Source organism: Toxoplasma gondii, chromosome Ia (assembly GCF_000006565.2).
Source record: "Toxoplasma gondii ME49 chromosome Ia, whole genome shotgun sequence".
NCBI classification, from domain to species: Eukaryota; Apicomplexa; class Conoidasida; order Eucoccidiorida; family Sarcocystidae; genus Toxoplasma; species Toxoplasma gondii.
The window spans coordinates 976585-987996 of NC_031467.1; the positions used below are offsets into that span (position 1 = coordinate 976585).

At 48.7% G+C, this 11412-nt stretch overlaps 2 protein-coding genes across 2 annotated transcripts; both read left to right on the forward strand.

Moving 5' to 3' along the window:
* The first annotated feature begins 2335 nt into the window (after positions 1-2335).
* TGME49_294585 (hypothetical protein) lies at positions 2336-8525 on the forward strand. Its single transcript, XM_018782233.1, has 7 exons — positions 2336-3962; positions 4305-4521; positions 5159-5391; positions 6202-6417; positions 6636-6831; positions 7199-7371; positions 7906-8525. Exons 1-7 carry the CDS (start codon positions 2801-2803, stop codon positions 8073-8075), a joined length of 2367 nt encoding a protein of 788 aa, XP_018638583.1. The 5' UTR covers positions 2336-2800; the 3' UTR covers positions 8076-8525.
* A 1159-nt stretch (positions 8526-9684) lies between these two features.
* On the forward strand, positions 9685-11327 carry TGME49_294595 (hypothetical protein; the record flags this gene model as incomplete). The annotated part of the gene is made up of 2 exons (XM_018782234.1): positions 9685-10428; positions 11202-11327. The coding sequence occupies exons 1-2, from the start codon at positions 9892-9894 to the stop codon at positions 11325-11327; spliced, it is 663 nt and encodes a 220-aa protein (XP_018638582.1). The 5' UTR covers positions 9685-9891.
* Between the last annotated feature and the right edge of the window lie 85 nt (positions 11328-11412).

Sequence of the window (11412 nt, forward strand, 5' to 3'; positions counted from 1 at the left end):
CTTCTTCGACGTTATTAACGGTACTGAATCTACACTGAGCAGTTCAAGTTTCTGGCTTCCCCGGCCGCGCGGGTGAACGTTCTGCTACTACGGAAGTGGATTACGCTGAGCTAGCAGATAGTCGATATTTTAATACAGAATTACTGTCTGTCATTCTGCTGCGAGCAATACTCCAAGCAAGACAACACGCCGTATAATTTGGTGATGCACGAACTCATTCTTATTTTCGCGAATACACCCAAATCACGACAGGTCACCAAACGAGGGTTTCTGCCGACCACATTCACTATACAACCGATGGTCTGACGTCCAGTGAGGTGTTGTCCAGACGAAGCTATAAGCTATGTGAGAAGTCCGCACGCATGTTTACGGGTGACTATAGTAGATTCTAGGCCATTAGTTGATGCCCTAAGGTTGCCAGTTGCAATAGGTCTCTGGTTTCCGCGTGCAACTTCACTGCTGCACAATTCCTCGGCGGGTACCTCGATCAGCTTTCCGGTTCACAGCGTTGTACTCTGTACCCTAAAAATGATTTATGATGGAAATAACAGCTTTATATTCCATTTATGCAAGTATTTTCTCATTCTTCGTCCTCTTGGCTGGAACGTTGAGGCGACCTCAGGTTTCGCAGGATCCAGTGTATCAGTGCGTCTGCAAATGGACCGTGGCCGGTGGCACGGCCGTTGTTACCACCTTTGCCGTGTGCCTGGGTGTTCACCACCCAGAAACGGCGCTCTTCAGTCTTTTCTGTTTTACACTTCATCACTGCTCACTGCATCAGGACCTCTCTACAGCATGCCCTTGCAAATCTGAGCAACGCACGTAGGTTGGCAACGATAGTCATCTTTTGTGATCCCAATAGTGATGAAATATCCGAAATCACATCACGAACAACTACATCAGCTACGCGAGGGGCTCCTCACCTGTGCAGTCAGTCATGCCAACGGCCGCAGCTTATGGAGCAAGAGGGAAACGCTTCACGGTCAGAGTAAACGTTCCATTTGCAGAGTAGTTTGCTCGAGAAAACCATAAAACATGAGCGAGCAGCTCCCCGAGAGTTTCACGTGCCTCCATCAAATGCTCTCTTAGCTCCAGGAAATTTTAATGGAAGCACGATTAGGCAATATTCTGCGCCGTTTCGTTCACGGATCAGCACCTACGTTGCGAGCTCCTTGTGGCAAGACCGACGGCTGAGTCTGCTCGTAACCATCCTATGTCTTTTAGTCTAGTCTGGTACTATGGTCGTCACTATTAATAGGCAATTCGTCCTGTAGGGGTGAGTTTCCCATTAAAAAAACGGCTAGTAAGGCTTATTCGTGCAGCCGGTCGTAATGTCGGCCCGCCACAGAGTCTTTGTCTCCGTAGCCACCTTGTGTTTCACGTTGAAATTGACGACCGTCCATTTATAGCTTCTTATGTGACCCAGACGAATTCGCAGAGATATTGAGGTCCCTTGAGGCCTGGGGCTACATTATGCTGGCAACATCACAGTCAAGTGACACTGCGGTTTCTTGTTCAAGTCTGGCGAGACAAGTGTGAGTTGTCACATTTTGTGTGTGTGTAACGTCGCATGCTTATGGAAACATTAGGTTCTGCGCAATTTTCCTGTAGAGGAATTCGACAGCTCTATGGGCGGCTGTCGTTTCAACCACAAAAATAACGGGGAAAATGTCAGCGTTCGTCAGAACCCAACGTATCTTCATCACACGCCCTCGCCAGACGAGATTGCTTGTCCTTCTCCACCACACGGTCTACGGCCGTCCCCTCGCTGGCGTCTTGCGCTGCCAGCTCCGTGTTGTGGATTTCACATTCGTGCTTTGCTGAAGAGCAAGCAGCACTTTTTTTCACGGTCAGATGACAAGCAACACGCACTAGCGGTCAGCGGCAGCTGTTTTTTGCCACTGTGTTTTTAAGGGCGTTCTACTGTCTCCATAGATCACGCGCACAAGGACGGTGCTTCGCGCACCTGGCTACAAAAATTTAGTTCGTCATGACCCGTTTTTGGCTCTGAGTTTGTGCATAAAGTTGGGATAGGGTGGTCATGCGTCGGCCACCATTGTCCCTTCCTCACTGCGGCAAGTTTGCTCAAGAATTCATTATCCTTTCTGTCTCCTGTCCCCGGTGTAGTCGCTGCGTTTCTCTCTGGGATTGGATTGTGGGAAGGACAATGGATGCCAGCAGTCGACGAGCACGGTTTTTCTTAGGTTCCATTCCAAACCGGTCTGTTTTGAATGCCCCAAAGACGATGTCAACCATTTAGGAGGGGCGATTGTGTAACCTTATCTTTTGCCTTCATATGAGGATCTGCTGCTGCATACGATGTCGTTTTTGATGTTTGGATACTTCCACGGACAGAACAGTTTTGACAGTGCCGGCAGGAGATTTTGCCAGCTGCCATGGTCGTTCAATTAGCGTCCCGAGGTAACGCCGCACAACTCGCTTGCCGGGAAATTTCGCAGGGGAGAAAACGGCAGAGACCCACGGAAGGCATGTGCGGCAATTTGATCAGTTAAGATGAGCGACGAGTGACTCGACTTTCGGTCTCCGGTCAGTATTGTTGAACGCAATCTTCTGACTCCGACGGCAGAAATCGCTCAAGACACGCGCATATGCTTCGTTCTCTCCTAGAAAGACGGCTGAAAAGCAAGAGGTGCCGCCAAACGACACACCCGTTTGCAGCGGGAAGGAGGGTGCTGTAACCGGGTTCTGGTTCCGTTCCTGCAACGGAGAAGAAAAGCACAGTATCGCCTCGACGTCCTGGAATGCCGGTATTGACGCTGCATCTGAAAAAACTGGCATCATGAAGAGTGCGAATAGTCATCACACTTCACGTCACCTTCCGCCACCTCTCCAAGTAACCGGATTTTCCACAACGGGTAATTTCTCTCCCCGGCTCTCCCCTGATTTCATGTCTTTGCCATCCTCTCCATCTGCATCGTCCACGTATTCCTCTGCAGATGAAGAGTTGCACTTGTCTCAGAAGGACGGAGTGGAACAGAGTTTGCGACCTTTATTACCGCCATTAAAAGATAATGAGTTTCTCGGTTTTTGCGGTGTCCAAGCGGGGGCCCTAGTCTCCCCGTCAAGCAGATGGCAACCGGCTTCAACAGCTGGTGGCAGCAGTAATGGGGAAGACGGACGACAGGTAGTATTGCGGTCAACAGATGTCGACGAAGGCTCAGCAGTTCAGGACAAAAGCAAAGGAAATTGTCCATTCGAGTCACATGCGACAGACCGTTATTTTGCCAGCATGGAATCCTCATCCTCTCGAGCCACCAACGCGGTGGGTTTTGCTGACCACAGTTCCCCAACACTACTGGAGGGTCCATTATCCGCAGCAGCGAAAGCGGTTGCGGCGTTCGGTATCTGGAAGGAGAAAGGGAGTCATTTTCACGGAGAAGGCAACGGTTCATCTGCCAATTTAACCAAAGAGGAGAACCCTCATGACCAACATCCAGACGAAGGTCTGTCGTGTGCACACAACAGTGGCACCCAAGCATCTCAATTAGGGAGGCCCGATCTTACGCACGGTCAAGGTGACCTTTCCAAACACCCACCATTAGAAAACAAATTGGAGTCTTTAACTAGCCAGAAGCTTCGCCTAGAACTAAATAGAGATGGAACTTCCAGTATCACAACTTGCGGGCTGCAAGGCGGGTTCACGTCCGCTCATCCAACAGAGCCTCTCTTGTCAGGGTCCCCCGACGGTTTGGGCCGTCACGAAGAAGTGAAACCTGAGGGCCATTCGGCACTCAACTGGGTGGACGCTGCTGTTTCGAAAACACTGGAAGCTTCGGAGAACATGCTGCGACCAGGGTTTGCTGGGACGAGTGAACTCCTGAACCACTGTGTTGCTATGCCTCCGCAACTGCCCTCTGGGAGCATCCGCAGTAGAGCGGAGGAGGAGCTTTCGTTGCTCGTTGAAGATCAGTGGCGCCTCCTTGCCGGATCAAATGGATGGGGTCAGTCTGGAACCATAGCACCTGTGGGCAGGCTAGTCTCGGATTTGTAGCCTGTCCTGTGTGGCTCACATAGAACCAAGCGTGGCAGTACTACTCAGTTCCTGCACTTATCCAAGCTGCGACGATGCTTGAGAAGGCTAATCTTACTTCAGAGATCACGGTAGGATAGTCGGTAGTACAGTAACAAAGAGTGTGTACTGCGAACCCTGTCGGCTGGAAGGGCCTTGGATTTAAAACAGTGACCCCAGAAGAGCTGTACATGAATGAGACCACTAATGTTTGTGTTCGAAACAAAATGGCACACAGAACACGTTACTTCTTGTGGGTTTTTTCCTTTCGTAGAGGATATTTTCACGTCCGTGCAGCATAAGGCGGTGCTCAGATACCAACGGTTGTGGCACATTCTCCAGTCTGTTGCGCGGTGTGATAGTGCGACTGCGGCTGCGACACAAGGCATCGGGGAAGAAAGCGAGACGACAACCGCATTGGGGCTAGATCGCTTCGTTCTTCTGTATGCCATCCCCGCATTCAGGAGAGAAGGGGGAAGGAACAGAAAATGGTACGGATTTCGATTTCATGAACGGAGGAACCGTTCGTGAGTAATCAATTTTGTCCGGTTAAACATATCACCACAGCTTGAGCGCATATGATCCCTCTACCGCTGCATCCTTCGTATTGTATCTACGCTCTTGATGCTGCTTGCTCCGTTAATTGCTGCCGTGTTGCTGCACTCCCGCCTGCTTTCGAACTGTAAGGTCGACAAAGGTATCCAACGTATTAAGGAGGGTGTGTGTCGTTGTCACGTCGTTGGTACTTGTGAAGAAATCGATTTCGTTGTGTTGCAGTGCAAGCTCGTCGCAGAGGTTCAACGGCCACAGCACTTGATGCATTTGATGGTAGCACAGAGCAGCAAGCAGCATTTTATTCAGTCGTGCTACAGGCGCCTGACGCGCGGAGAGCAATTTTTACTCCAATCCCCTATATGTCTCTGGATTGTACTCCTGAGCCATTTACAGAGCCTTTGAGAAGGCCATGAGACTGGAGAAGAGAACCATCAGACCTTCAGAAACGCTTCCAATAGTGCTTCCGTTTCGCGTGCCAATCTTCCTCCGCTTGTGAGGGCAAGTCATCCAACGCCCCTCTAACGCGGCTTCAAAGACACTTGGTTGAAGCGTGTGCCCTCTGCGCGTTGACAGGAGAATATGCAAAGTGCACTACTTCGTTGAAGATCTACAAAGCACCACAAATGTCTCTCCTGTCCACGAGGCAGAGTCAGACACTGTCAAATTTGAAGGCTCTACAACGGTGGGAGAATGGCACAACCAGCAGATGATCTTTATCATGGAAGATCCTTGCAACGCCGATGCACTGTTCACGGGAGTGTTCTTCGTACCCAAAACCAAGAGGCTCAGGTGCTGTTTCTTTACAGGTACGATGCTTGCGCAGCATATGTTATCAGTAAAGGAATTCATCCCTCCGTTATCTATCTGCAGTTTTCCTGTGTGCGTCGCTAGTCCCCACCTACCACTGCCACTCTCCACTCGAAGCATCGCTTCGTTCACCATATCAATGTTTTCGGTTCAACAGCTCACAGCTTACGCTTTGGAACGCCGACGAGGCGCTAAAAGGCTCCTAGTTGACATGAAGGCGTGGTCATTTCTCGACTGTAGGGAAGAGGCTTATCCCCTAGGGTTGCATTTGTAAACGAGAACGACATGTCAGTCTCCATCTTGGTATTGATTATTTCTGTACACCAAATCGTGTATCGACATCAGATGTCGTCTGATGCAAACGCGAAGAGTATCTTTCTTTTGCGTGCGTGGCAGAAACAAACGAAACGGGCAATTCAGGTCTCATGCGCCTTTGGTATTGAGGAAGAAGTTTATAAAGGCTAAACACAAATCATGTGAAATTGTCACCCTCTCGAGTGGATGATTTCATTTCTGAAGAAGTAGGGAGGCATTAAGGAGTCTCGGTTGCACCCAAGACTCTATTTGGGCTCTGCCAGCACGGTACAAGCACGCACAGATATTGAGCGCATGATATTCGTCGATATACGAGGGAACTCCTGACACTTCTCAAGTGACCTAGAGGGCTATATGCCCCACTAATTCCAACATCTCCCAAAAAGCAAACTGCTTGTGCCTGATCCCAAAAGTGTGCGCATAACCTGGAACCCCTGTTCCTTTGCATCACCAGTGACTTAGGCTGCTCATACTTGCTGTTTCGCTCTTTTCAGACGGAGACAGCGATGACGCTGATTTCCCCGCACAGGTGGCACCTGGAGGCATACACCCAGCAGGAACAGGAAGCCGGTACAACTCCGTCGAGTGGCCGTCTAACGAGGTCCCCACTGAGTTCTATTCTCGTTTTCGAGGACGACGGTGTTACTGCTTTCCGCCTGGTGCCTCCGTTACAACCATCCGCGATGGTGAAGTGGCCGACGTGGATAAAAGTACGCAGGGCGAAAGGGGTTGCCTCCGGGGAAAGCCCCGTCGAGGCTTCGTTAGTATGGAACTTCCATGTACTGGCCATGCGTGGTGGCTCTTTCACGGAGTGTTTGACCAAGTGGCAGCAGGATTTCTTCGCATTCACAACAGCTGCTGACGCATGCTGATTGGAAACTGATAAAGTAACTCTCAATATCGCGTTTGTCTGTTCGCATCCACACAGTTACCACAACTGGAGTTACCCTCCGCCTGGATCACGAGCTCCTGAAGAGCGAGGAATGGTCAGGAGGATCGCTTCTTTATATGGTCGAGCACGCTGGCAGCTGGGTGGAGAAGCAATTCAGCGAACTTGACGGCAGTGTCAGTTTGACTGAGCAAAGAAGCGTTACGTTCGTCGTCAAGAGCAAAAACGGACAGAAGTAAGGCTGCCCCATGCATTCGTGACAGCAGTCGGTCATTTTTCCTGTCTTTTCCCCACAAAAAGATTCCTAATTAAAAAGCCGCAGACTGTTGTGGTGTTCTTCCCTCCATCATGCATCTTGTCTGCGGTTTCTTCAAGAACCATAAAGATCCAAGCAAGTCAGCGGTTCGTTTTTCTTCCTGGCTTACTTCCGTGGCACACAAGGCTGTCGCGGTGGTATCGCGCTACGGTGGCAGTTCGGGATGGGTGTGCCGCCTTCTCCAATCATTAGAATGATTGACGAAAACTGCAGCTCACAACGGTCCCACTGGCTTTTTTGGGACCGAAGAAACAGTATTGTCTTGATGGTTGTGATTGCAACGCAGCTACTTGCACGCAACTGGAGGAGGCAATATGCGTGTCGCCTTTCCTGGAGCTTACGTCATCTGTCCGAACGGGCGCGTGGTAGAATGCGCTTTGACCACCAGCGCTCACACTCCAATGCACCAGCAACATGAAGCGCTCGTCACTCAGTTGATCAGGCAACTTAAGAGTAAAGGTGTGTTCCACCACTTTTGGTTTCTCGGTTCCTCTATCTCTCTGACATCCCTTCGTTAATCTGCAAAGAATGCTCTGATCACTAGAATAAGTCTTACCGGACCATTCAATTCGTGATATTGGCCTCTTACTTTCCGTGCTTCTGCTTGTTTCATTTGTTTGGTTTAGAACGGAGTGTCGTTCTTTACAAGTAACGTGCAAGATGCATCAGCCTTCTGTCTCCTTGTTTATTAACACCAAATCTCGAGACATAGAAAACATTACAAAGTGAGTCCCGTTGGCAAAGTGTCACTTTCTGGGTTGGAAGTAAGATGGTGCGTTTTATGAACACTGTGGCACATTTATGTGCAATTCCGAAACGCGGATTATCCTCAAATGCATCTTCTTCAAGCTTATTTTCACACCCCTACGATAGATCCTACAGTTGCTAATTAACGCGTCTTCGTCAGAAGAAGAGTCGACTCTACCATGTCTCTCAGACTGGGCGCTTTGTTAAACGCACGGATGTCTTGTTTTTGACTACGTATTTGTTCAGGCATCACGCTTCAGAGCTCAGTGACTCAGAGATTCGCCCTCATCTCTCCCTCTGAAAACCATAGCAGAAAAGCAGCGACTGCTCTTCACGCAACAGAAGCATGGCGTCTGCAAAATCGGCCGCAAATGTTTAACATTCACACCCCTTCGGAAAGCGAGTGTGACGAATGAGTAATGAGGTCGAAAGTTATGTCAATACGTGAACGTGGTGAAAGGGGCCCTTACGGTTCATAGGTTTACTCCCGATGAGGCCGACAGGAGCGCGAGAGTGACAAACACCCGCTCAGAAACAGCGAGCACAGTGTTCCTCTGTGAGACAGCCAACAGAAATAAGTGACTATTTTTAGTGGTATCTATAGAAATAACCACTGTTTTTTTTCGTTCCCTTCTGTCTCCCGGAGGGCCAAGCCATCGATTTGACACTGAAATGTGTTTTTTAAGCTTCAGACACAACCGAATGTAATGTTGTTCTCCTCTGACCCATAACGGTCAAGAGTTCACCGCCCTCCTACCCAGTACACATCGTTTTCCCCTCCAATTTTCCCTCGCGCTACCCCCAAATAATGAACGATTTTTGTGTTGCCTTGAAGCAGTGAATCTGACACGGGCAACTAACCACTGCCTACTACACGACTTCTGACTTCCGACACGAGCCGGCAAAACCTGCATGGCTTTCGGGGCCTGCCTCACCCCGTCGGGTTGTCCCATTTTATTTCCAATTTGAGCCTTCTGATCATGATAGCCGAAATACCCTCCGCTATACACAGGTCTACACCTCAATTTCTTTCACCGCTTCTGCACAAAACAACTGTGTATGTAGATTAGTTTTCTTTGTGAACCAGTTATTTTCTTTACTCGTCAGTTGTGCTTTGGGCTACTAGCAGTGCTTCTCTTCGCCGATTCGTAAGTGGTGGTGCGGCACGACGCCTTGGGTGAAAAACGGCACGAACGGGGACGCTTTCCCTTGTCTTCTTCTGAATCCTTCATATTAGACTAACTGATTGGCAACCACAGAGTTTTACATGAGATATGCAATCGAGAAAGAAAATATGAGCGGAATTGGGTTATCCCGTATAACGAAAACATGCAATGCGCGAACGCGGAGATACCGCTGATGTAGCGATCGGCGCGTTTCTTCCCTATACGCGTTAGAAAGATGAGAGACTGAGGGAGCTCCTGTGGATTGTGTCTCTACGAAACACTTAGTACCTCCTGTAGAAATTTCAATGTAAAATAGAGGCATTCAAAACATGTCGTCTGGTGTTCTCGTAGTGTCTGCCGTTGCTGGCCCTGTCCCCAACAACGAGTCTTTTCGCTGTCAAGACATCGAGCGTCGGCATGCGGCTGTCCTTGGGGATAATCGGTGGACGATGTTAGAAATCAAGCCGACATTTGTCTCTCAATTTTTCTCCTTCTTGTCACTCTCCCAAAACTCAATCCAATATTAATGCTTGGCTTGTCGCTGCAACGCCTCACACCTGCCTTCTCGGATAGTTGAAAATTTCAGTGCAGGCACCTGACACTCTCTTGAACACTGTCGACAACAGAGAAGAATGCTAAGCGGAAGTATATGTGTTAACTGCACCGTTCGGATGTAGAGAAAAATGTGTGCATGTGGTGCGGCATAGAGGCAGCGACCAAGAGAGATAACGGTGAGTGCATATACGTGCAATGCCGGTTAGCTAATTCGATAAATGTACAAAAGCTTATTCCGTGTATATTTTATTTCTATTGTTTTGACAGATGTACTTAAATAGGTGCTATCTCCAAATGTGTACACATGCATAAGCATTGCCTTCGATATCTGGTCATTTTTATGCGCGGGTATCGTATGTGCAAACATAAACGGATATAGATATGAACTTCACGTGTTTTTGGTCATGATGTGTGTCTCCCTTCTCAGTGGAGAGCACCACATCAAGTGCACCGAAATCCTTGACATTGGTTCCCTTAATCTTTTCTCCTTTGCTATCGAATTTCTTCCTCGATGATGTCTGCGACCTCCTGCTCTGCCTCGGGTAACGGCTGTGGTTCTCCGCCGCATACCGTCGTGAGCGACCACTCACCAGCTGTCTGCCTTCTCACTTCTAAAAGGGTTTCTCATTCATATCATGCGCGTCAACAAGACAAAACCACAACATCTTCAATGTCTCCTTCAGTGGCTCAAAACCAATCGTGTCCTTCCAGTCCCTGCACTCTATCTCCCGCGACGCGGGGACTCCCAACGTCCCCTAGGGACGAGAACTATCGATTGCGGGGAGAGTATTTGTGTCAGGAAAGTGGAAATACTGAAAAAGGTGGTGACAAGCTATCTTCAGTTATCGATGAAGAGAGAGTGTTTTTCTCCCACAAGTCACCTTGTCCGTCTTCTGACACTCCAACAGCGCGGGGAGAAAAAAACAGCATACGCGTGGCAGTCGACGAGCTCGAAGGTCTTCTCGACTTGGACAAACAATGCCAACAAACAGCAAGGCACTTGAAACTCCAGCAGCTGATTCTCATGAGAGAACGAAATGCGTATCTGGTAAACACAGATAAACAGCGGGTTAAGTGTGTATCGAGGCGCATACGTATATATGCATATATACATAAATTAATTTTGCGTATATATGTATAAAAATTATTGTTGCGATGAAGAACAAACGCACTGCTTGCGCTGACACCGGAGTTTGTAGCAACCGCGTTTCCCAGGAGGCCATTTGTTGCGTTCTCCAATCTGAGAAAGTGGAATTTTTCGTGGGTGTCTAGTGGGAGAGGTATAATCGCACGGGCGGATCGACTTGAACTGTTGCACAAAAGTGTTAGTGGATCGATAAGGAAGAGTCAGGAGGTAGAGGGACATAACGCAGATCGAACCCGGTTGATCTCCCTTCAAGTGCACTACATACAGCAACACAGAAATTTGATTGTATATGTGTACACGTATCTGTGTCGAGCCTTGTATAGTTGTCGAACTTCTGTACATGTGCATTTGTAGCTCTGTGCTTATAATCACTTTAGTGCTGCCAGTACAGCAGCCCACGCGAGAAGTATATAAAGTTAAGAAGCGATGATCACAGCTGCTCAAACAGGGCCACCCAGAGACAAGAAGCAGACTCACGAAAAAGCCAACTGTCTTCCGTGCGGTGTGTGACCTGTAGACCTTCTCCTACATACATTTTTCCAAGCAATGTAAAATAAACGGAAGGCACAATTGAGTCGTGTCACGCATACAGAAAATGCGCAACTTGCTTTTCACTATTACCCATGGCATTTCCCTTCGTGTGTCTTTTTCGTTACCCCTTGCTTGTCTATCAGGAAAAACTACGCGAAATCGAACGTTTCTGCGAGACAAAGAACTGGAAGGATGACCAGCATGAGGAGCAGGAGTTGCTTGATCTACTCAAAGATATTCTGTACTCTGAAGACGCTGAGCCACTGTAGTACAAACAACAGGCTGTGCCTTCCCGTTTAAACATGCATCCGACGGAAAGTGTCTGGGTTATCCATCAAATGCGTCTCTCCTTCC

Bases quoted from the DNA above. Each gene is read 5' to 3' on its own strand.
- TGME49_294585 (XM_018782233.1), top strand. From the start codon at position 2,801: ATGAAGAGTGCGAATAGTCATCACACTTCACGTCACCTTCCGCCACCT. The intron at 6,418-6,635 runs GTACGCAGGGCG...GCATCCACACAG, and splicing joins AGTGGCCGACGTGGATAAAA to TTACCACAACTGGAGTTACC. The intron at 7,372-7,905 runs GTGTGTTCCACC...GTATTTGTTCAG, and splicing joins CAGGCAACTTAAGAGTAAAG to GCATCACGCTTCAGAGCTCA.